The sequence below is a fragment of the Pseudophryne corroboree genome, chromosome 3, assembly GCF_028390025.1.
Source record: "Pseudophryne corroboree isolate aPseCor3 chromosome 3, aPseCor3.hap2, whole genome shotgun sequence".
NCBI lineage: Eukaryota > Metazoa > Chordata > Amphibia > Anura > Myobatrachidae > Pseudophryne > Pseudophryne corroboree.
In genome coordinates this window covers 175,725,813-175,751,314 of record NC_086446.1, presented here as the reverse complement: position 1 = coordinate 175,751,314, position 25,502 = coordinate 175,725,813, and the positions used below count along the sequence as shown (strand labels likewise).

General features: G+C 47.7%; 1 protein-coding gene and 1 long non-coding RNA gene across 9 annotated transcripts in view; one reads left to right on the top strand and one right to left on the bottom strand.

Moving 5' to 3' along the window:
- Nucleotides 1–25,502, bottom strand: part of RASSF4 (Ras association domain family member 4) — a 467,259-nt gene that overhangs the window by 91,927 nt on the left and 349,830 nt on the right. For all 8 annotated transcript variants that reach the window (XM_063958615.1, XM_063958612.1, XM_063958620.1 and 5 more), the window contains one exon: nucleotides 4,253–4,404. In XM_063958615.1, the coding sequence (XP_063814685.1) occupies nucleotides 4,253–4,404 (152 nt within the window). The remainder of the gene's footprint in view (nucleotides 1–4,252; nucleotides 4,405–25,502) is intronic.
- LOC135055035 (uncharacterized) overlaps nucleotides 1–25,502 on the top strand; it is a 272,995-nt gene that overhangs the window by 204,542 nt on the left and 42,951 nt on the right. The gene's annotated exons all lie outside the window — the stretch shown is intronic.

Below are 25,502 nucleotides of genomic sequence, written 5' to 3'. Positions count from 1 at the left end.
ACCTTGGTGAAGATCCTTGGTGCTGTGGAGAGGCCAAACGGCAGCGCCTGGAACTGATAGTGATCGTCCAACAGTGCAAACCTGAGATATGCCTGATGCGAGGACCAAATGGGAATGTGGAGGTAAGCATCCTTGATGTCCAGCGACACCAGGAACTCCCCCTCCATCAGTCCTGAGATGACAGCTCTCAGAGATTCCATCTTGAATTTGAACTCCCTGAGATAAGGGTTTAAAGACTTTAGAAGTTTAGAATAGGCCGTACCGAACCATCCGGTTTTGGTACCACAAAAAGGTTCGAATAATAACCCTTGTTCCACTGCTGAGGTGGAACTGGAACAATGACCTCTGACACCACCAATTTTCTGATGGCCTCCAGAAGAATTGTTCTGTCTGCCAGCAGAGCTGGCAAGCCTGACTTGAAGAAACGGTGAGGTGAGGAATCTTGAAACTCCAGTCTGTACCCCCTGGACACTATATCCAGGACCCAGGGGTCCAGGCCAGACGACACCCAGACGTGGCTGAACTGCCGGAGTCTTGCCCCCACCTGACCTTCCTCCAGGCCTAGCTGTCCACCGTCATGCGGAAGACTTAGGGATATCAGGAGCGGGCTTCTGGGTTTGGGAACCTGCGGGAGCAGGTTTCTTTCCTTTGGCACGACCACCTCTGAAGAAGGTGTTCGAAGGCTTGTTCTTTCTAGGCCTCGCGGGCTGAAAGGACTGTGACATGACTGTTGTAAAAGGCTTCTTCGTAGCCGGTGCAGCTGAGGGGAGAAAAGGAGACTTATCCACGGTAGCCGTGGTAATCCACGCATCCAGCGCCTCCCCAAAGAGAGCCTGACCTGTATAGGGTAGGCCCTCCACGCTCTTCCTGGATTCCGCGTCTGCAGACCACTGGCACAGCCAGAGACCCCTGCGAGCAGAGACGGACATGGAGGAGATCCCCGCAGCCAGGGAACCCAGGTCCTTCATGGAATCTACCAGGAACCCTGCAGAATCCTGAATATGGCGTAAAAATAAATCAACGTCACCTCTATCCAGCGAAGTCGACTCCTCCTGCAGTGATTGACCACCTGGCAATAGCTTTTGCAATCCAAGCACAGGCTATAGTAGGCCGTAATATAGCCCCGGAAGCCATGTAAATGGATTTTAGCGAAGCATCCACCTTGCGATCTGCCGGGTCTTTCAACGCGGTAGATCCCGGGACTGGCAACACCACCTGTTTGGACAGCCCGGAGACAGAGGCGTCGACTATCGGTGGGGACTCCCATTTCTTTCTATCTTCCTCTGGGAAGGGAAAAGCAACCAAGACCCTCTTAGGGATCTGAAATTTATTTTCCGAAGTTTCCCAGGCTTTTTCAAAGATAGCGTTTAATTCTTTGGATGCCGGGAAGGTGAGGGGGGCTTCTTGTTATCTGTAAAAAAGGCCTCCTCCACCTGCTCAGGAGCTGTGTCAGAAATATGTAAAACATCCCTTACAGATTCAATCACCTGCACCCCCTTAGTAAGTGATGCTGTCCCCCTCGACACATCCCCGTCACTGTCTGCAGTGTCAGAGTCGGTGTCCGTGTCATCCTGCATAAGCATTGCAAGTGCACTTTTCTGAGAATGTACCGCAGGGGACCCCGAGGAAGCAGTATTAGACCATACAACCATAGAGGATTGTAGGACCTGAGTGGCATGCTCAGTCCTAGCAACCCTATCAGAAATCTGAGAAATAGTCCCCCTCAGCAGTGGCGCACCCAGGGGGGGTTTCTGAGCACCCAGAAACCCCCCTCCACTAAAAAAAAAAAAAAAAAAAAAAAATTTTTTTTTTTTTTTTTTTTTTAGCTGCATGAGTATTATTAATGGCTGTCTAGCGTCCTCTTCGGCCTGCTGTCTTCCTGGTGGCACTTGTAAGTGCAATAAAAGTTTATTTTAATTATAGTACATATATATATTTCCCTCATGTGCTCATCCTTTCTTACTTTAATAATCTTCAACTGCATCAACTCCAGCAGTCTTCTGCCACCTGATACTTATTCCAGTGTCATCTGCTGAAGTAACTATGTGTATTTACCCTGTACTTGTCCTATACTGTCATCAACTGTAAGTTGCTGTTTTCCTGTTTGATTATTCATGTACTCTGTAATTGAGCGCTGCGGAACCCTTGTGGTGCCATATAAATAAAGGATAATAATAATAATATATCCATGTGCATACATATATACACATGTATATACATACATACATATAAACACACACACACACACACACACACACACACACACACACACACACACACACACACACACACACACACACACACATATGATATATATATACAGGTTGAGTATCCCTTATCCAAAATGCTTGGGACCAGAGGTATTTTGGATATCGGATTTTTCCGTATTTTGGAATAATTGTACACCATAATGAGATAGCATGGTGATGGGACCTAAGTCTAAGCACAGAATGCATTTATGTTTCATATACACCTTATACACACAGCCTGATGTCAATTTTAGCCAATATTTTTTTATAAATTTGTGCATTAAACAAAGTGTGTGTACATTCACACAATTCATTTATGTTTCATATACACCTTATACACACAGCCTGAAGGTCATTTAATACAATATTTTTTATAACTTTGTGTATTAAACAAAGTTTGTGTACATTGAGCCATCAAAAAACAAAGGTTTCACTATATCACGCTCAATCAAAAAAGTCTGTATTTCGGAATATTCCGTATTTCGGAATATTTGGATATAGGATACTCAACCTGTATATACATGTGTATATATATATATATATATATATATATGTACTGTATGTGTGTGTACACACACACATATATATACATATATGTATGCATGTTTAATATGCTATGTATATGTGTATATGTATGTATGTATGTATGTATGTATGTATGTATATATATATATATGTGTAGATATATATATATATATATATATATACATACATACACATACACTAGTTTTATACTGGGTCACCTCAGTCCCCTCCCCCGTGATTGGCTCCGCCCAGTTCTGGAAACCCCCCCATGCAAATCCTGCGTTTGCCACTGCTCAGAGAAACTAACCATTCTGGCTCTCTAGCTGGGATCTGCGCTACAACAGTGCAATCCTGATTACATGGTATGGAGTCTTCCTGGGAAGACAAATCCTCTGCAGCATATGAAACAGTGTCCCTGGACATGTTGTCACACACACCAAACACCCCACAAACACACAGGGTATTTACTAGACAGTTTCCCCCCAAGAATGGCAGAGAGACACAGAGATTGGAGCCAACCCACACACAGCGCTATTAGAGGTATAGGGAGACTCTAACCAGCGCTGACTGTGTCCCTTAATAGGTAACACAGCCTAACTACAGCCTCCCCTCCCTTCTACAACCCCCTGGTACCGTACAGATAGCTGGAGTTGCTCTGGAGGGACCTGGACATCCACTGGCAGTGATTGCGGGCAGGAAAAATGGTGCTGAACGCTGCTGGGTCCGCTCTGAGAAGCTCCGCCCCTTGAATGGCGCTGTCTTCCCACTCTTGAAGATTATACTGGCCTGAGGAAATTTGTGCTGGCTGAGATCCGCGGACCCCGACAGGCTGGAAATGGTCAGTGTAGGGTTCTGTACAGGCTCAGGGCACCACTCACAGCGCCGCACTGCAGTACCGCTGAGCCGTCTGGGAGCGCGGTTAATACCGTGCTCCCACCCTTAAGCCGCCCTTTTCACACTGACCCCCCGCTTGTAAGGGGGGACAGTGACTAACTCGCCACACTTCAGCTCTGTGAGGGGGTGGCGTTCCCCTGTGGCGGGGCGCGATCTGTCCACTCTGGAGCTCAATGTCCAGTCAGCGGAGGCAGTGGCTCAAGACCCCGCAGGGCGGAAACTGCTTCCCCCCTCAGTCCATCGATGCAGGGAGGCTGTTGCCAGCAGCCTCCCTGTAAAATAACAAACTCTAAAAAAAAAAACTTTTACTAGAGAAGCTCTGTAGAGCTCTCCTAGCTGTGACCGGCTCCTCCAGGCACATTTTCTAAACTGACTCTGGTAGTAGGGGCATAGAAGGAGGAGCCAGCCCACACTATTAAACTCTTACAGTGCCAATGGCTCCTGGTGGACCCGTCTATACCCCATGGTACTAATATGGAACCCAGCATCCTCTAGGCTGTAAGAGAAAGATGAAATTTCTCATCAGAGCACAGACGTGCAATGCTTATTTTCTTAGGGCAAGATGACATATTGTTGTTGTATACCTTATGGTTATAAAAGTGACCATTTATGGAGAATCTGTGACTTCTTAATCTCTGAACCTCTCCAGGGCTGTAATGCTTCGATCGTCTCTGGACAAAGCTGGCATCGCTTCTGGTTCGCTTTAACTGTGGCATGGTTTCCTCTTCACTGGGAACTGGGGAGAAATTTGTGAGGAGCAGAAGCTCACTAATTAAAATAAGATCACACAAAAAAAGCACGCAGGCAACTAGCAACTACGGTAGAAGAGCATTACATAGCACTTACTTTCAAAGACAGAGAATTGCAGAGGTACTAATATCAGGGTATTGCGTGTGCCTGGGCAGTACTGAATTACTGAAAATTATGGAGTAAGTGTGGACCAACAGGACTTACTAGAAAGACAGACAGACAGACAGACAGATAGACAGATAGACGGCACTAGTTTATTCTGGGTGGGGCTGGAGGGATCCACCCACACAGGATAGAAAACGGAGGTGTGACCATGACTATTGCCTGCAGAGTGGAGAAAGTCTAGGGCTATTGCAGTCAGGGAAGTGCTGCCTGTTGTGGAAGCTATATCCGGCGTTTACTAAAAGCCCAAACTCTCAAGTCTGTTTAGCAAAACAGACATTTCCTGGGGGTTTGACATACATAAGCCAGAAACCTGGGACAAATCTTATCTACTGTTTATCACTTTACCAGTGTTTCTATGACATATCCCTCTCTTTGTTTTGACCTATGGAAGCGGAACAACTGCAGTCCCCAAACAAAACACACGAGACAAAACGTCTGCATTGGCCATTTGTCTTCTTGGCCTATGCGCTACAGAAAATGTAAAGTTCTGCAATGCCAAGAACTACCTTGTTATTCTCCCATTGTTCTCTTTATTCTCAGAAATCTATTTCAATGGACCATGATCAGTGATCATCCTGAATTTTCTTCCCAGCAAGTAGTACCTGAGATTTTTTAATGCCCACTTTATTGCCAATGCTTCTTTCTTGACAGTGGCATAGTTTCTCTCATCTACATTTAACTTTCTGTTTAAATTAATAATAGGATATTCTTAATATTCTTTGTTCTGGGAGAGGAGCGTACCTATCCCTACATTCGATGCATCAGTTTGTACCACAAATTTTCTTCCCATGAGAAATAGTTCAATACATAATGCTACCTTCAACTCCTGAAAAGATTTTTCGACTTTAGGACTCCATTGACCATCACTTTCTGTTTGCCCTAGGTTTGGTCTGTCAGGGGTACTGCAACAGTGGCAAAATCGGGTATAAACCTTCCTTAATACCCCGTAATTCCTAAGAACACTCTCACCTGCTTCTTATTTAAGGATCATGGGATTTTTTGTATTGCCTCAATTTTATAAAGGTTGGGAGTTTATTAAACCTTTGCCAATGGTGTATCCAAGATTCTTTACTTCTTCCATCTCTAGACAACATTTTTTGGGGTTGACTGTCAATGCCTTACGGATGGAGTCCAACACTGCTTGTATTCTGGGTAAGTGCCAATCAGGACTATAGATGATTACATCATCCAGATAAGCAGCAGCATACTGTCTAAGGGTCTTAGAATTCTATCCATCATCCTCTGAAACGTGCCCCATGTGACCCAAATGGCAACGTCTTATATTGGAACAACCTTTCTGGTGCAGAAAAAGGTGTATTTTCTTTCTCAGTCTCTGTTAATGACATTTGCCAATACCCTTGTGTTAAGTCTGGAGTGGTCATGTACCTTGCTGTTCCTAATCTTACAATAAGTTCATCCACACAAGGCATTGGGTAGGCATCAAACTTTGACACATTATTCAATTTAAGGAAATCATTGCAGTAGCACAAATTTTGATCAGACTTCGGAATAAGCACAATGGGACTTGACCACTCACTATGTGTCTCTCCATTACCCCCAACTCCAACACTTTTTATATTTCTTTAGACACTGCTTTCTGTTGGGCTTCTGGTATTCTGTAGGGCTTTTAGGTTAACCTTAAGCCCTGGGTCAGTGATTACATCATGTCTAATGACTGTTGTTTTACCCAGTATGTCTGAGAGCAAAACTCTATTTCTTATAAGAAATTCTTTAGCCTCTTGCTGTTGAACAGTTGAGAGGGGTTGGGGGATGGAATCCCGGCAGCCGGGATCCCGGAGGTCAGTATACCAACACCGGGATCCCGGCCATCAGAATGCCGGCAGCGGGGTGAGCACTAGAAAGTAGATTTAAAACAATGTTGTACGTGTCTTTTGATATCGATAGAGTGTCAATAAAACTCTCACAAATTGAAAAGGCCTGTTCTGTCTTCTTTTCTGTATAAAGAATTCTATCCAATCTATTTTAAAAACATTAAATCATTTGTCTTTGAACATAGCTAAAGAGGCGGGGGTAGAGTGAATCATTGATGAAGAATACACTTTTTGGCTACAGCTGAGAGGATCAATAATAGTTTTTTACATCCCTTAGAGACACGAGTAGTCCCAGGGAGGTATCCCTACACTGCCCATTCAGGTGTCAGTGGAAGGTAATTAACTAGTTTGTCTAACATAAATCGCTTAACCTCAATCCAGAATTTGTTAATGGCATTACAGTCCCATAAACAATGATATAAAGAAGCTTCCATCTGGCCACATTTTGGGCACGCTGAAGAAATTGCTATGCCAACCACGTAGCAGCGATTAGGGGAAATATAGCCTTTATAAAAAAATCTATAAAACATTTCTTTATAGGTGGAGACAGTAAGTGTACGGACAGAGTATTGTAGAGTGCGCATTTATGAATGAATAAAGGTAACATAGTAACAGTTTTTCTCTGACGTCCTAAGTGGATGCTGGGGACTCCGTCAGGACCATGGGGAATAGCGGCTCCGCAGGAGACATGGCACAAAAGTAAAAGCTTTAGGATCAGGTGGTGTGCACTGGCTCCTTCCCCTATGACCCTCCTCCAAGCCTCAGTTAGATTTTTGTGCCCGGCCGAGAAGGGTGCAATCTAGGTGGCTCTCCTAAAGAGCTGCTTAGAGTAAAAGTTTGTTAGGTTTTTTATTTTCAGTGAGTCCTGCTGGCAACAGGCTCACTGCTACGAGGGACTTAGGGGAGAGAAGTGAACTCACCTGCGTGCAGGATGGATTGGCTTCTTAGGCTACTGGACACCATTAGCTCCAGAGGGAGTCGGAACACAGGTCTCACCCTGGGGTTCGTCCCGGAGCCGCGCCGCCGACCCCCCTTGCAGATGCCGAAAAGTGAAGGTCCAGAAACGGCGGCAGAAGACTCTTCAGTCTTCATAAGGTAGCGCACAGCACTGCAGCTGTGCGCCATTGTTGTCAGCACACTTCATAGCAGCGGTCACTGAGGGTGCAGGGCGCTGGGGGGGAGCGCCCTGGGCAGCAATGATAGTACCTTATTCTGGCTAAAAATACATCACATATAGCCCCTGGGGGCTATATGGATGTATTTAACCCCTGCCAGGTCTCAGAAAAACGTGAGAAGAAGCCCGCCGAAAAGGGGGCGGGGCCTATTCTCCTCAGCACACAGCGCCATTTTCCCTCACAGAAATGCTGGTGGGAAGGCTCCCAGGCTCTCCCCTGCACTGCACTACAGAAACAGGGTTAAAACAGAGAGGGGGGGCACTTATTTGGCGATATGTATATATATATTAAAATGCTATAAGGGAAAAACACTTATATAAAGGTTGTCCCTGTATAATTATAGCGTTTTTGGTGTGTGCTGGCAAACTCTCCCTCTGTCTCCCCAAAGGGCTAGTGGGGTCCTGTCCTCTATCAGAGCATTCCCTGTGTGTGTGCTGTGTGTCGGTACGTGTGTGTCGACATGTATGAGGACGATGTTGGTGAGGAGGCGGAGCAATTGCCTGAAATGGTGATGTCACTCTCTAGGGAGTCGACACCGGAATGGATGGCTTATTTAAGGAATTACGTGATAATGTCAACACGCTGCAAGGTCGGTTGACGACATGAGACGGCCGGCAAACAAATTAGTACCTGTCCAGGCGTCTCAAACACCGTCAGGGGCTGTAAAACGCTCATTTACCTCAGTCGGTCGACACAGACACAGACACGGACACTGACTCCAGTGTCGACGGTGAAGAAACAAACGTATTTTCCTTTAGGGCCACACGTTACATGTTAAGGGCAATGAAGGAGGTGTTACATATTTCTGATACTACAAGTACCACAAGAAGGGTATTATGTGGGGTGTGAAAAAACTACCTGTAGTTTTTCCTGAATCAGATAAATTAAATGAAGTGTGTGATGATGCGTGGGTTTCCCCCGATAGAAAATTATTGGCGGTATACCCTTTCCCGCCAGAAGTTAGGGCGCGTTGGGAAACACCCTTTAGGGTGGATAAGGCGCTCACACGCTTATCAAAACAAGTGGCGGTACCGTCTCGAGATAGGGCCGCCCTCAAGGAGCCAGCTGAGAGGCTGGAAAATATCCTAAAAAGGTATATACACACATACTGGTGTTATACTGCGACCAGCGATTGCCTCAGCCTGGATGTGCAGCGCTGGGGTGGCTTGGTAGGATTCCCTGACTGAAAATATTGATACCCTTGACAGGGACAGTATTTTATTGACTATAGAGCATTTAAAGGATGCATTTCTATATATGCGAGATGCACAGAGGGATATTTGCACTCTGGCATCAAGAGTAAGTGCGATGTCCATATCTGCCAGAAGATGTTTATGGACACGACAGTGGTCAGGTGATGCAGATTCCAAACGGCAATTGCCGTATAAAGGGGAGGAGTTATTTGGGGTCGGTCCATCGGACCTGGTGGCCTCGGCAACAGCTGGAAAATCCACCTTTTTTACCCCAAATCACATCTCAGCAGAAAAAGACACCGTCTTTTCAGCCTCAGTCCTTTCGTCCCCATAACGGCAAGCGGGCAAAAGGCCAGTCATATCTGCCCAGGGATAGAGGAAAGGGAAGAAGACTGCAGCAGGCAGCCCATTCCCAGGAACAGAAGCCCTCCACAGCTTCTGCCAAGTCCTTAGCATGACGCTGGGGCCGTACAAGCGGACTCAAGTGCGGTGGGGGGTCGTCTCAAGAGTTTCAGCGCGTAGTGGGCTCACTCGCAAGTGGACCCCTGGATCCTACAAGTAGTATCCCAGGGGTACAGACTGGAGATTCGAGACGTCTCCCCCTCGCAGGCTCCTGATGTCTGCTTTACCAACGTCTTCCTCCGACAGGGAGGCAGTATTGGAAACAATTCACAAGCTGTATTCCCAGCAGGTGATAATCAAAGTACCCCTCCTACAACAAGGAAAGGGGTATTATTCCACACTATATTGTGGTACTGAAGCCAGACGGCTCGGTGAGACCTATTCTAAATGGGAAATCTTTGAACACTTACATACAAAGGTTCAAATCAAGATGGAGTCACTCAGAGCAGTGATAGCGAACCAGGAAGAAGGGGACTATATGGTGTCCCTGGACATCAAGGATGCTTACCTCCATGTCCCAAATTGCCCTTCTCACCAAGGGTACCTCAGGTTCGTGGTACGGAACTGTCACTATCAGTTTCAGACGCTGCCGTTTGGATTGTCCACGGCACCCCGGGTCTTTACCAAAGTAATGGCCGAAATGATGATTCTTCTTCAAAGAAAAGGCGTCTTAATTATCCCTTACTTGGACGATCTCCTGATAAGGGCAAGGTCCAGAGAACAGTTGGAAGTCGGAGTAGCACTATCTCAAGTAGTTCTACGACAGCACGGGTGGATTCTAAATATCCAAAATCGCAGCCGTTTCCGACGACACGTCTGCTGTTCCTAGGGATGGTTCTGGACACAGTCCAGAAAAAGGTGTTTCTCCCGGAGGAGAAAGCCAGGGAGTTATCCGAGCTAGTCAGGAACCTCCTAAAACCAGGAAAAGTGTCAGTGCATCATTGCACAAGAGTCCTGGGAAAAATGGTGGCTTATTACGAAGCGATTCCATTCGGCAGATTCCACGCAAGAACTTTTCAGTGGGATCTGCTGGACAAATGGTCCGGATCGCATTTTCAGATGCATCAGCGGATAACCCTATCTCCAAGGACAAGGGTGTCTCTCCTGTGGTGGTTACAGAGTGCTCATCTTCTAGAGGGCCGCAGATTCGGCATTCAGGATTGGATGCTGGTGACCACGGAGGCCAGCCTGAGAGGCTGGGGAGCAGTCACACAGGGAAAAAATTTCCAGGGAGTGTGATCAAGTCTGGAGATTTTTCTCCACATAAATATACTGGAGCTAAGGGCAATTTACAATGCTCTAAGCTTAGCAAGACCTCTGCTTCAAGGTCAGCCGGTATTGATCCAGTGGGACAACATCACGGCAGTCGCCCACGTAAACAGACAGGGCGGCACAAGAAGCAGGAGGGCAATGGCAGAAACTGCAAGGATTTTTCGCTGGGCGGAAAATCATGTGATAGCACTGTCAGCAGTGTTCATTCCGGGAGTGGACAACTGGGAAGCAGACTTCCTCAGCAGGCACAACCTCCACCCGGGAGAGTGGGGACTTCATCGGGAAGTCTTCCACATGATTGTGAACCGTTGGAAAAGACCAAAGGTGGACATGATGGCGTCCCGCCTGAACAAAAAACTGGACAAGTATTGCGCCAGGTCAAAAGACCCTCAGGCAATAGCTGTGGACGTTCTGGTAACACCGTGGGTGTACCAGTCGGTGTATGTCTTCCCTCCTCTGCTTCTCATACCCAAGGTATTGAGAATTATAAGACGTAGAGGAGTAAGAACTATACTCGTGGCTCCGGATTGGCCAAGAAGGACTTGGTACCCGGAACTTCAAGAGATGCTCACAGAGGACTCATGGCCTCTGCCGCTAAGAAGGGACTTGCTTCAGCAAGTACCATGTCTGTTCCAAGACTTACCGCGGCTGCGTTTGACGGCATGGCGGTTGAACGCCGGATCCTAAGGGAAAAAGGCATTCCGGAAGAGGTCATTCCTACCCTGGTCAAAGCCAGGAAGGAGGTGACCGCACAACATTATCACCACATGTGGCGAAAATATGTTGCGTGGTGTGAGGCCAGGAAGGCCCCATGAAGAAATTTCAACTCGGTCGTTTCCTGCATTTCCTGCAAACAGGAGTGTCTATGGGCCTCAAATTGGGTTCCATTAAGGTTCAAATTTCGGCCCTGTCGATTTTCTTCCAGAAAGAATTGGCTTCAGTTCCTGAAGTCCAGAAGTTTGTCAAGGGAGTACTGCATATACAACCCCCTTTTGTGCCTCCAGTGGCACTGTGGGATCTCAACGTAGTTCTGGGATTCCTAAAATCACATTGGTTTAAACCGCTCAAATCTGTGGATTTGAAATATCTCACAGGGAAAGTGACCATGCTGTTGGCCCTGGCCTCGGCCAGGCGAGTGTCAGAATTGGCGGCGTTTGTCTCAAAAAAGCCCATATCTGATTGTCCATTCGGACAGGGCAGAGCTGCGGACTCATCCCCAGTTTCTCCCTAAGGTGGTGTCAGTGTTTCACCCGAACCAGCTTATTGTGGTACCTGCGGCTACTAGGGACTTGGAGGACTCCAAGTTGCTAGATGTTGTCAGGGCCCTGAAAATATAGTTTCCAGGACGGCTGGAGTCAGGAAAACTGACTTGCTGTTATCCTGTATGCACCCAACAAACTGGGTGCTCTTGCTTCTAAGCAGACGATTGCTAGTTGGATGTGTAGTACAATTCAGCTTGCACATTCTGTGGCAGGCCTGCCACAGCCAAAATCTGTAAATGCCCATTCCACAAGGAAGGTGGGCTCATCTTGGGCGGCTGCCCGAGGGGTCTCGGCTTTACAACTTTGCCGAGCTGATACTTGGTCAGGGGCACACCCTGACTGAGGAGGACCTGGAGTTCTCTCATTCGGTGCTGCAGAGTCATCCGCACTCTCCCGCCCGTTTGGGAGCTTTGGTATAATCCCCATGGTCCTGACGGAGTCCCCAGCATCCACTTAGGACGTCAGAGAAAATAAGAATTTACTTACCGATAATTCTATTTCTCGTAGTCCGTAGTGGATGCTGGGCGCCCATCCCAAGTGCGGATTGTCTGCAATACTTGTACATAGTTATTGTTACAAAAATCGGGTTATTATTGTTGTGAGCCATCTTTTCAGATGCTCCGCTGTTATCATGCTGTTAACTGGGTTCAGATCACAGGTTGTACAGTGTGATTGGTGTGGCTGGTATGAGTCTTACCCGGGATTCAAAATCCTTCCTTATTGTGTACGCTCGTCCGGGCACAGTATCCTAACTGAGGCTTGGAGGAGGGTCATAGGGGGAGGAGCCAGTGCACACCACCTGATCCTAAAGCTTTTACTTTTGTGCCCTGTCTCCTGCGGAGCCGCTATTCCCCATGGTCCTGACGGAGTCCCCAGCATCCACTACGGACTACGAGAAATAGAATTATCGGTAAGTAAATTCTTATTTTGAGGTTGAAAAAAGACAATTTGTCCATCGAGTTCAACCTATTAGTCTTAAAATATTGCAGTATAGGAGATCACTAATTTTAGCTTTGGTGAATGTTTAACGGTTATGTCCATTCCACTTTTTTTATATAGTTATTTTATTGTTAAAGTGCATGATTTACCCACCATTACCCTGAATATCCTTATCCATTAGGAATTTATCTGGCCCTTTTCTTAATAGTAGTGACCGAGTCCGCTATTACTACTTTCTCAGGCAGGGAATTCCAAGTACGTATTGTCCTTACTGTGAAGAAACTCTTCCGTCTCAGAGTGCTAAATCTCTTCTCCTCTAACCTAAGCGGGTGTCCCCGTGTCCTTTGTGGTGATCTTACAAAAAACAAATCCCCCCCTAGCTCTGTGTACTGACCCCTTATATATTTGTAAAATATTAATCATGTCCCTTCTTAATCTCCTTTTTTCTTTATGCCAACAGAGTGAACCATCTTAACCTGCACTTGTTGAATACAAAAAAGGAGAGTTATGGTAGACTTACCATGGTTAACTCTCTTTCTGCGAGGTACACTGGGTTCCACAGGGAAAACATTGGAGTGTAGAGCGGGATCTTGATCCAGAGGCACCAACAGGTAAAGCTTTGACTGTCCCAGGATGCATTGGGGCCTCCTCTATAACCCCGCTTCCAGGCACTGAGAGCTCAGTTTCGTTAACCAGTCCAATGCAGGAGCAGGTAAAAGAGAAAGCAGATGTTAGTCACATAGAGCCACAATCTCACGACAGGAGAGGGTACCAGCGGCTAATGCCATACAACCCAAAAAAGCTAGGTGCGTCAGGGTGGGCGCCCTCTGGAACTCAGTGTACCTTGCAGAAAGAGAGTTAACCATAGTAAGTCTACCATAACTCTTCTATTCTGCAGCGGGGTACACTGTGTTCCATAGGGAAAATATCGGGGATGTCCTAAAGCAGTTCCTCAAGGTAGGGTATGCGCCCTAGCGGGTAAGAGAACCCGGCGTCCAAAGGAAGCATCCTGGGAGGTGGAAGTATCATGGCATAGAACCTAATGAACATGTGTTCACTGAGGACCACGTAGCCACCTTGCACAATTGTTCTAGGGACGCACCACGGCAGGCCGCCCAAGAAGGTCCAACAGACTGAGTAGAATGGGCTTTAACTGCAGCAGTAGCTGGTAGTCCAGCCTGCGCATAGGCTTGTGCAATCACCATTCTAATCCATCTGTCCAAGGTCTGCATATTCCCAGGCCAGCCACGTTTGTGAAAACCAAACAGTACAAAAAAGGAATCTGACCTCTTGATGGAGGCAGTCCTCTCCACATAGACACGGAGAGCCCTGAGCACATCCAAAGAACGTTCTTTGAAAGACAAATCTGAAGAGACAAAGGTCGGAACCATGATCTCTTGGTTAAGGTGAAAAGAGGACACCACCTTAGGCAAATAACCGGGGCGAATTCGTAGAACTGCCCAGTCCCAGTGGCATATGAGAAAGGGTGGATGACAGGACAAAGCGCCTAAGTCCGACACCCGTCTTGCAGAGGCAATGGCCAGCAATAACAGGACCTTGGCTGTGAGCCATTTAAGGTCCACCGATTCAAGGGGTTCAAATGGAGACTCTTGCAGAGCATTCAGCACAAATCCATGGAGCCACAGGAGGGACATAGGGAGACTGAATCCGAATAACACCCTGAATGAACGTCTGAACATCAGGTATACAGACAAATTTTCTCTGAAACCAAACTGACAAGGCAGATATATGAACCTTCAGGGAGGCCAGACGAAGACCTAAGTCCAGGCCTCTTTGCAGAAAAGCCAGTATTCTGGAAGTTCTGAATCTATGGACATCATAATTCTTCTCAGCACACCAGGTGAAGTAAGAATTCTAAACCTTGTAATAAATCTGGTCCGAGGCCGGATTGCGGGCTTTCAACATCGTTTGAATAACCGCCTCTGAAAATCCTTTGGCTCTCAGGAGTGATTCTTCAAGAGCCACGCCGTCAAAGTCAGTCTGACCAGGTCTGGGTAGAGACAAGGGCCCTGTACAAGGAAGTCTGGTCGTTGAGAAAGTATAAGGGGATGCCCTGTCGATAGACCCTGCAGGTCTGAGAACCAATGCCTTCTGGGCCACGCTGGAGCGACTAGAAGCAGCATTCCTCCTTCCTGTTTGAACTTTTGTAGAACCCTGGGCAGGAGTGACACTGGAGGGAACATGTAAGGCAGCCAAAAGTGCCATGGAATTGCTAGTGCGTCCACGAACGCTGCTTGAGGATCCCTTGTCCTTGATCCAAAGACCGGAATCTTGTGATTGTGTCGAGACGCCATGGGGTCTACGTCCGGTAGACCCCACCTGTTCACTAGGAATTGAAAGACTTCTGGATAAAGACTCCACTCTCCGGCGTGTACGTCCTGGCGACTGAGGTTGTCCACTTCCCAGTTAAGGACACCTGGAATGAACACTGCCGAAATATACTTGGCAGATGGCGTTCTGCCCAAGAAAGGATTTTTGACACTTCCTTCATAGCCATGCGACTTCGAGTGCCACCTTGATGGTTTATGTATGCCACTGTCGTGGCGTTGTCGGACCGTACTTGAACCGGTCTGTTCCATACCAGAGACAGGGCAAGTGATAATGCATCGAACACCTCCCTCTGCTCTAGGATGTTTATTGGAAGTAGTGATTCTTCCTTGGTCCACCGATCCTGAAAAGAGTGTTGCTCCAACACCATTCCACCATATCCGTTGTCAGGAGTACCCAGTCGGGGATCCAGAAGGGACGACCCCTGCTCAGTTGCTTTTCCTAGAGCCACAAGGTCAGAGACAAACGAACCTCCGGAGTCAACAAGATCATCTGGGATATGATCCGATGAGGCAGGCCGTCCCACTTGGCGAGAATTAATTGTTGCAGAGGGTGGGAATGAAATTGAGCGTACACAACCATGTCGAATGTCGACACCATCAGGCCAAGTACTTGCATCGCCGTGTGAATCGACACTCTGGGGTGACGGATGAAGTGTCTTATCCTGTCCTGGATTTTCAGGACCTTGTCTGGAGTCAGGAACTGTCTCTGACTGTGTGTGTCCAGAAGCGCCCCTTGGTGCACCATGCTCTGAGCTGGGACCAGCGAGGACTTCTTCCAATTGATCAGCCATCCGTGGGCTTGTAAAACAACTCACCGTCAATTTTAGATGACTGAGGAGGACATCGTGGGTACTCACCAGAATCAGCAGGTTGTCAAAGTATGGCAGGATTCTGACTCCCTGGCAATGGAGGTGCGCAGTCATCACGGCCATAACCTTGGTGAAGATCCAAGGAGCCGTGGCCAGTCCGAACGGCAGAGCCTGGAATTGGTAGTGACTGTCGCCAATAGCAAAACGCAGGAACTACTGATGCAATATGGCAATAGGACTATGCAGATAAGCATCCTGTATATCCACGGATACCATGTAATCTCTGGGTTCCATCGCCAGCACAACAGAGCGCATTTCCATACGAAACTTGGTTACCCTCACAAATTTGTTCAGTGACTTGAGGTTGAGTATAAGCCGAAAAGACCCATTGGGTTTCTGCACCAGAAACAGGGTCGAATAATAGCCTCAACCATGCTGGGACCGACGTACCGCCACAACCACTCCTGTACTAAGGAGGGAACCTACCACCTTTGTAAAGCCTGCACCTTCAACGGATCCGAAGGGAGTACCGTAGTGCAGAACTGGTGAGGGGGGACGTCTCTTGAATTGGACAGCATACCCGTGAGAGACAACTTCAAGTACCCAAGCGTCTGAAATGGTCTTTAACCAGATCTGGGAAAACTGTAGAAGTCGGCCTCCCACCCTGGGGTCCCCCAGGGGGAGGCCCGTCCCATCATGCAGCAGGCTTGTCTTGTTTCGAAGCAGGCTGACGGGCTGCCCACGACGGTTTCGTCTTGGGCTTGGTGGTCTTGGGAGCACAAGATTGTCTGGGGTATGCCTGACCCTTGGCTTTCCCTTGAGGTTGAAAGGAACGAAAAGTGGTAGTCTTCACCTTGTGGGCCTAATTCAGACCAGATTGCTCGCTAGGGTTTTTTTGCACTGCTGCGAGCAGATAGTCACCGCCCATAGGGGAGTTTATTTTTGCTTTGCAAGTGTGCGAACTCATGTGCAGCTGAGCGGTACAAAAAAGTTTTGTGCAGTTTCTGAGTTGCCCAAGACTTACTCAGCCGCTGCAATCACTTCAGCCTGTCCGGGGCCGGAATTGACGTCAGACACCTGCCCTGCAAACGCTTGGACACGCCTGCGTTTTTCCATCCACTCCCAGAAAATGGTCAGTTGACACCCACACATGCCTTCTTTCTGTCAATCTCCTTGCGATCGGCTGTGCGAATGGATTCTTCGTACAATCCATCGCACAGCAACGATCCGTTTTGTACCCGCGCAACGTACCTGTGCATTGCGGTGCACGCGCAGTTCTGACCTGATCGCAGCGCGGCAAAAAATCCTAGCGTGCGATCAGGTCTGAATGACCCCCTCTGAGTATAAGGATTAGTAGGAGGAAGAAAAGCAGTCTTAGCAGCTGCTAGTTCAGACACTATTTTATTCAGGTCCTCTCCAAATAAAATGTCCCCAGTAAAGGGGAGTATCTTCAAGGTCTTCTTGGAGTCCAAATCCTCTTTCCACTCCCTTAACCACAGTATGCGGCGAGCCAGGACAGACGTGGATGACGCTTTGGCTGCCAGTACCGCCGCCTCAGAGGATACCTCCTGAATGTAATAGGTGGCAGTGCATATGTGAGACAGGTATTGTCTGGCTTTGTCAGAAATATCCTCGGGCAGCTCATCCTCTAACGCCTGAACCCACGCCTCAATACCTTTTGCGGACCAAGAAGCAGCTATGGTGGGCCTATGAATGGCCACTGTGAGGGAATACATAGATTTCACGCATCACTTCACATGCTTACAGCATCTGTCGGTTCCTTCAGGGAGGTGAGAGTGGTGACAGGAAGAGTAGACGACACCATGAGACGGGTGACGTGAGAATCCACCTGCGGTGGATTTTCCCACTTACCACATAACTCTGCAGTGAGAGGATAGCGAGCCAAAGCCCGTTTAGGGAGCGGGAATTTCCTACCTGGGGTAGACCAGGGTTCCTACCTGATGTCCACGAGATGATCAGAATGGGGTAATACAGTTTTAACCACCTTCTGTTGTTTAAACATATCAACTTTCTTGGCCACTGTAGTGGAATCCTCATCCTCAGTGATCTGTAGAATTTGCTCAATAGCATCCACCAGGGCAGGGACATCAAACTGTAGGGTAGAATCGTCGTCAGTAACACATGATTCAGAGTCTGACAGGACCATATGCTCCCCTTCCTCATCAGATGAAACATCAGAGAGGTTAGTGTATTGTGAGGAGGAAGCAGCACGCTTAGAGGACCCAGGGACACGGGAGTGACCAGAGTAGATTTCTGTCTAACCAAATACTGATTTAATTGCTGCAGCTGGGTAGACAGATTTTCCGCCCAAGGCGGATTTACTGTAGGGACAACTTGTGGCGGTAATGGCACCGGAGGTTCCATGGGGGGGGGGGGGGGGGGGGGGGGCTAAACGGTCCACCAGAGATCCCAGGAGGGTAGTGAACATAGCCCAGGGTGGCTCTATTGTGGTACAGGAGCTGCAGGCTGAATGGGAGGTGTATGACATTTAGAACACAGACCATCACACAATACTTCCCCCTCAGGTAAACCTCTGGAGCATACCTTGCATTTTACAGGAGCCTCCAGAGTATTACTGCCCTTATTGTTAGACATTGTAATAAAGCAACAATCAGGCTATTAGTCCGATGAAGCCAAACAGAGTACACAACCTGCGGACAAAGTACACAACCAGCGTAAGAGTACACACACTTGTGAACTAAATCCCGATGTACGTGACTGTAACACAGTAAAATATTCATATAACAATAAGTACTGTGTACACCCTGACCCTGACGCACCTAGTCCCTTCGGGTACAGAATATAGTGACAGCTACCTTAGATGGGATACACGAGAGTGAAACCATACAGCAGATACAGGCACACACAGTCACAGGCAGTGCAGAGATTATTATAAGCACAATAAAACTGTACTGGACTAGTATACTGGAGGTATATATCAATACTCGTACAATATATTCTGGAATAGGTACACTCTCTTTCTTAACTAACGCGGTCTGTAAGAAGACATGTAGAGTATTCAAGTGTCTGTAAAGTCTCAGTGCTGTGTACAGGCGGCTTTACAAGGGAAACCTTGCCCTGCAATCCCAAAGACCAGCAGCAGCTATTCTCAGAAGATGGTGCCCAGCGTCTCTGTCAGGAATTGAGGGAGAGTATGAGGCAGCTCCAGGGTGAGAAATCCGCAAGAATATTGCGCCCTGGGCCAGGGGAGTGGCTACAGGTCAAGTGCCGACTCCCCTATGCTGGGCCTCACCGCCGGTACTATGGAGCTTTACCAATAGGGGCGCTAGTACACCCGACCTGTGTTCCTATGCCCTGGTGGATATAGTGGGGTCCCTGCTCGGTGACAGTGTCCACGCCTATGTCGCAGTCAGTCTCCAGGCACCTCTCGAAAATGAGCTCTCAGTGCCTGGAGGCGGAGTTATAGAGGAGGCCCCAATGCATCCTGGAACAGGCAAAGCTTTGCCTGATGGTGCCTCTGGATCAAGATCCCACTCTACACCCCAATGTTTTCCCTGTGGAACACAGTGTACCACGCTGCAGAAATTATTCAGTTACTGGAAGGACCCTTTAAATCACCAGTAAAAAGGGTTATACTGTAAGCCCTGGACTCCTACTAGTCGCTTATCACAGTTGTAGGATAGTACAGTAGCCTCTTTATTCCAATGTAGACAGATATTTGTAGGAGCAGCTACAGTAGAATGTAAATGGGAAATGGTATAGGAGAGCGAGGAATGGGAAAGGTAATAGGGCCTGGACACTAAAGGGGGGAGGGTAGAAGGGATAGTAATCAGTTAGTTATCTTGAATAGAAATGGAGCCGCAAACATCAGTAGGGAGAGAGAGGTCACTCAACCAGAAGTGGATATCTCAGGTATCCCTTACTGTGACCACTGTCCTGCAGACATCCATTAGGCATGTGAAGCAGGAGCCAGTATTGTTCCCTCACCCCATAGTTACAGAGAGTTCCGGCAGGCAGGATACAGAGGGCCGTCCACCAAGACCCCTAGTAACAGTCCTCATATGTAGGCACAGCTTCGGGCGCCTCCCGTTCTGCACTCAGCTATTGACACCAGGGTTGTGGAGGAAGCGGCATCCACATGCAGCTAATCACCCAAAATACCACAGTAGGAGCGGGATGCTGCCAAGGAGGGATTGCAAAACAGGGAGATGGCTCCAGCACAGGTCACCCAGCCGTGGGCCCACAAGGTAGATAGGTCCACCGGGACACTCTCCTTTTGCGTGTCCAGGCAGCTCTCCATCGCCCACACACACCAGATTTGGAAGGTATGGGTATTAAAGGGAGCACGTAGGTCAGGTTGTTGAAGGGATGTATGGAAAGCAGCCTTGTGTCGATGGTGTCTTAGTCCAACATGCCAGCAGGCCCCAGCAAGCTTATGCTAGACTCCAGAGGCAATATGGCTCGATCTGCGAAAATAGTCAGTGCCCCTGATCAGTCCAGCCATCAAGAACACGAATATGGTGTATGGACAAGATATAAAGTCCAGGTAGCGGCTAATGGGCCTAGATTAAACTAGGCAGAGATGGAGCCTTCAGTAAAATGCTGCCATTGCCATATTCTCATTGGAATTCATTATCAAGTCTTTTTACAGGGTGTGAACCTTCCTGGCACTGCTGGCCTTTTTTCAGGTTCCAAACCCACAGTCTTAGGTTCTTTCCACCACCCAACACTCTTCTCTTCTGGAACAGTCTTACCATTGGTCACTGGAGATCGCCGTTGCGGGACTAGGGCCCGGTGGGGTACGCTTAGGGGGACAAGTACTAAGCAGTGATAAAAGTGGAGACGTGAGCCAGTGGAGAAGTTGCCCATGGTAACCAATCAGCATTGATGTAAAATGTATAATTTACATACTATAAAAGTAGTAGGGCCTCCCTCCCGCTACTGACCTTAAAGATCCAGCCAGCATTCACCTAAACATCCATAACCAAACAAGCCCTATGGAAAAGGAAAGACTGCATACTCTGGAAGGCTTCTAATTGGTGAGAACGATCGTATTCAAGCGGGAGGTAGTAGCATACCGCAGGCGGACGAACTACATTATATTCTTATACCTTGAATTGTCTATCTAATTAAGGATCCATAATTAATAGACAGGTGGCTTAAAAAGGAACTGGAGCTTGCTAAATCTTTACAGCGGTGAAAGAGAAACAGCCGTGTTTTATATACACCTTGTTTATTGTCTATTGTTCTATTGCTCTTATTCTTGTGTCTTGTTTGGACTAATTTTAATATTTGTTTAATAAATTGTATGAGCGCTCTCTTTGAGTAACAATATTACTCTATTATATATTTGTGATTTGCTACATCATTATCTGGGAGCTGCTTTTTAGGCACTATTAATGTGGAGCATAATGTTCTCATTCAATTGAGTCATTTATCTTGCGCCAGAATTTAACAATTTAATACTATAAAAGTATACAGAGCAGCTGATTGGTTGCCACTGGCAATTTCTTCACTGGCTCACTTCTCCACTTTTATCACTGCTTAGTACATATCCCCCTTAATAGTTAATCAGCTGCTACTTACCTCTACACTATTTCAACCATTTGGTCCGTGTGGCTCAACCAGGTAGAGACTGTAGGTATCGATCGATAATGACCCTTTCCACGATCTGTGGCCCTGTTAGCGACTCTGGCTGTAGCATATATACATACATGTGAGTGTGTGTGTGTTGGGGGCTCTTATTCTTGTAATATTTTTCCTCCGAAAGAAACATAGGGGGTCATTCTGAGTTGATCGTAGCTGTGCAAAATTTTGCACAGCTACGATCAACTTTCCTGACATGCGGGGGAACGCCCAGCATGGGGCTAGTCCGCCCCGCATGTCAGTCCGGCCCCCATCGCAGAAGTGCAAAGGCATCGCACAGCGGCGATGCCTTTGCACTTCAGGAGTAACTCCCGGCCAGCGCAGCTTTTGCGAGCTGGCCGGGAGCTACTCCTCGCTCCCCGGCTCACAGCAGCTGCGTGTGACGTCACGCAGCCGCTGCCGCCCGCCCCCTGTTCGGTCCGGCCACGCCTGCGTTGGCCTGACCGCACCTACGAAACGGCGGCCAAACGCCGCCGTTTCACCCCCTCCCGCCCATCGATCGCCTCTGCCTGTCAATCAGACAGAGGCGATCGCTGTCCTGCCACGGCCGTCGGCCGTGATGCATGCGCAGGCGCACACAGGCGCCGGCGCATTCGCAGCAGGGATTCGTTCGCTCTGCTGCGTGAAAACACAGCGAGCGAACTGGTCGGAATGACCCCCATAGACCACTGTCAATCCCTGGAGATCCCTGTTGTGGATCTGTCCGAACATACACAGATACTCAGCCTATTTTAACACACACCAGGATCAGCAGTCAGATTCCTGTTGTGGAGGAAGCAGTGTTGCATGTAAAAGGAGTTATTTGTTTGACCATTGTGCAAGCGTACCCCTGAAGTTTTGATACGACCAAGGGCCCAATTCAGACCTGATCGCTGGTACAATGGCGATCGCAGCCTGAAGCTCTTGCTGGAGTGCGCCTGCGCCCGTGAGACCCAGTGAGATGTGAAAGCATCTCAGGGCTGCAATCGCCTCTGCCTGATTGACAGGCAATTGTGGTCGCGGGAGGGGGCATGCCAACAGCGTCAGAACGCCGTTGGTGGGGTGCGGTCCGGACAACGCAGGCGCGCCCGGACCGTTGTGGAGGTGGGCCACGGCAGCTGCGTGACGTCGCATGCAGCCACTGCGACCCGGAACACGATGGGGAGCCGTCTGCCAGCGCAGCTAGGCTGTGTAGGTAGGGAGCTACTTGGCGGGTGCGAAAGCATCGCTGCCGTGCGATGCATGCGCACCCTGCGAGGGGGTGGTATTGGCTTGACATGCGGGGCGGACTAGCCCTGCGCTGGGCGTCCCCACGCATGTCAAATAAACTGATTGTAGATGTGCTAAATTTAGCACATCTTAGCACATCTACGATCAAGTCTGAATCACCCCAAAAATGTATTGGGTGATACGGGTGACTGATTCATGTTAACATGTTCACAAGCCGAAACTTCTAAAGGAATTGCACATACCGAAAGACTTTCCAGTGGACTTATAATTAAGCATCTCAGGCTGTTGCATGATTTCAGTATTGTGCTAAAGTTAGAAGTAAGTAAGAGCATTCAAGCTTGTTTTAAGAGTTGCATTAAATTATCAGTATATTGGTGGTCATTCAGAGTTGTTCGCTCGCTAGCAGTTTTTAGCAGCCGTGCAAACGCTATGCCGCCTCCCACTGGGAGTGTATTTTAGCGAAGTAGAAGTGCGAACGAAAGGATCGCAGAGCGGCTGCAAAGTTTTTCTGTGCAGTTTCAGAGTAGCTCAATACCTACTCAGCGCTTGCGATCACTTCAGACTATTCAGTTCCTGTTTTGACGTCACAAACACGCCCTGTGTTCGGCCAGCCACGCCTACGTTTTTCCTGGCACGCCTGCGTTTTTTCGAATACTCCCTGAAAACGGTCAGTTGACACCCAGAAACGCCCACTTCATGTCAATCACTCTGCTGTCAGCAGTGCGACTGAAAAACTTCGCTAGACCCTGTGTGAAACCACATCGGTTGTTGTAAAAGTATGACGCACGTGTGCATTGCGCCGCATGCGCAGAAGTGCCTTTTTTTGCCTCATCGCTGCACAGTAAACGAATGCAGCTAGCGATCAACTCGGAATGACCCCCATTATTCAGTCACACTAATCTCACAAATAGACATTGTGAAAGAAAGATTGAAGTTATAAAAAGACTAAGGGCTAAATGTAATAGCCTTTGTGTGAGTCTGCCCATATTTTTAAAGCAGCAATCATTTACAAAGGTAAATCCAAGTTAGTTTTGCCTTGTAAATGATTGCAGCTTTAAAAATGTGGGTAGACTCACACAAATACTGTACATCTCTCAGGCTATTACATTTAGCACTCTGTCCACTTTATCTCCATCCAAGGCTTAGTAAATAGACCACTTAGTGTAGGTCCAAACTGGCAGGGCCTAACAAGAGAAGCAGCTATTTTGTTGAAAGTCAATCAATCAATTACCACATATAAGGACAATTTTCAATTTAGCACAGGATTAAGATTTACGTTTTGTGATATAAACATATCACAACTGTGGATATAACTAAAATAATCAATTAATAGGAGTATGTTTTTCTTATTATGGAACTACATACAGTGGGTTTTACAGTTGTGCCCACATACAACTATCTTCAAATGGGATCAGTATGACATGCCGGGAGGCCGGCCAGCAGTATACCGAACATGGAATCCCGAACACCAGTATGCCGGCAGTGGGACCAGCGCTAGAAAGCCCCTTGCAGGCTCAATGCGCTCGCCATGCTGTGGGCACGGTGGCTTGCTGCGCTCGCCACAGGTTATATTCTCCCTCTATGGGTGTCATGGACACCCACAGAGGGAGAATAGCCTGTGGCGCTGGTATTCTTGTGACGGCATTTCACCACTAGTTGGGAATCTGGCGTTGGCATTCTGACTGCCGGAATCTTTTAACCACTTCCCCTTCAAACTGAACAAAATGTTCCCCATCTGGCAGACTACAGACTTTGCGATTTAGCCACAGCATGCGTCTCACCTGAAACCTTTTTCACAAAATATGCGTCTTATTCACATCACTAATGCCACAAAACTACAATGCAGGGGTGCAGTGTATAGTGATGCATTTAATTTGTCAGCTGTCATGATCCTGGCAGTCAGAATACCGACATATTCGGAATACCGACATCAGAATACCGCAACAGGACTATTCCCACTTGTGAGTGTCCACGACACCTATAGAGTGGGGACAGATCCTGTGGCAAGTGCAGTGAGCCAGCGAGCCAAGTGAGCCACGGCATCCCGTCCGCCGTTAAATCATACTGAATACCTGTGTGCAACTCAGTCTCATTGGTCCAATACGAGCGACCCGCATTTTGCCTCGTGCCACGCATCTTTATGTTTAATCAAGGTGTGTACCAAGCTTATGCAGCATATAAATCAAATTAATAAAAATCTGATTCCTGTGCTTCAGCTATTCAGTGGATAGAATGCCGAAGAGTGACAGTCTCCCTTACATTCCTGGAAACTAGGCAGGCATTTGGAAGCTTAAAAGTAATCATTCTAAATTAAAGATTTCAAATGGAATGTAAGTGTTCTACAAGCGTCACACAGAATACAAAAAGTAGGGCCATATACTTTGTCTTTTTTGTCGTGATGGATTGCACCTGAATGAGGAGGGGGCAGCGGTGCTGGGGGGGGAGGATGGTTAGAAGGTTGGAGGAGATTTTAAACTAAGTGCCTGGGGGGAGGGTTTAGCTAGAAACTACAGGTTATGCAGTGAGAATAGTGGGGATGGCGGTAGTGAACAAAATGGGGGAGGAGTAGGGGGGTGGGAAAGAGCAGCCGGCAAGGGTATTAACATGGGTATTAAAAAAGGTTTTACCAAAACACTAACTAATAACGATTACGGGTCATCGTTGCTGCATAAAGAGAATGATGCCCCTAGCCAAAGGGGAATTACTTATCTTAATTGTATGTATGTAAACGCTAGAAGCCTTACAGGTAAAAAGGGTGAACTAGAAATCCTTGCAGCAAGCAAACAGTATGATATTATAGGCATTACTGAAACTTGGTGGGACGAATCTCATGATTGGACAGTCAAT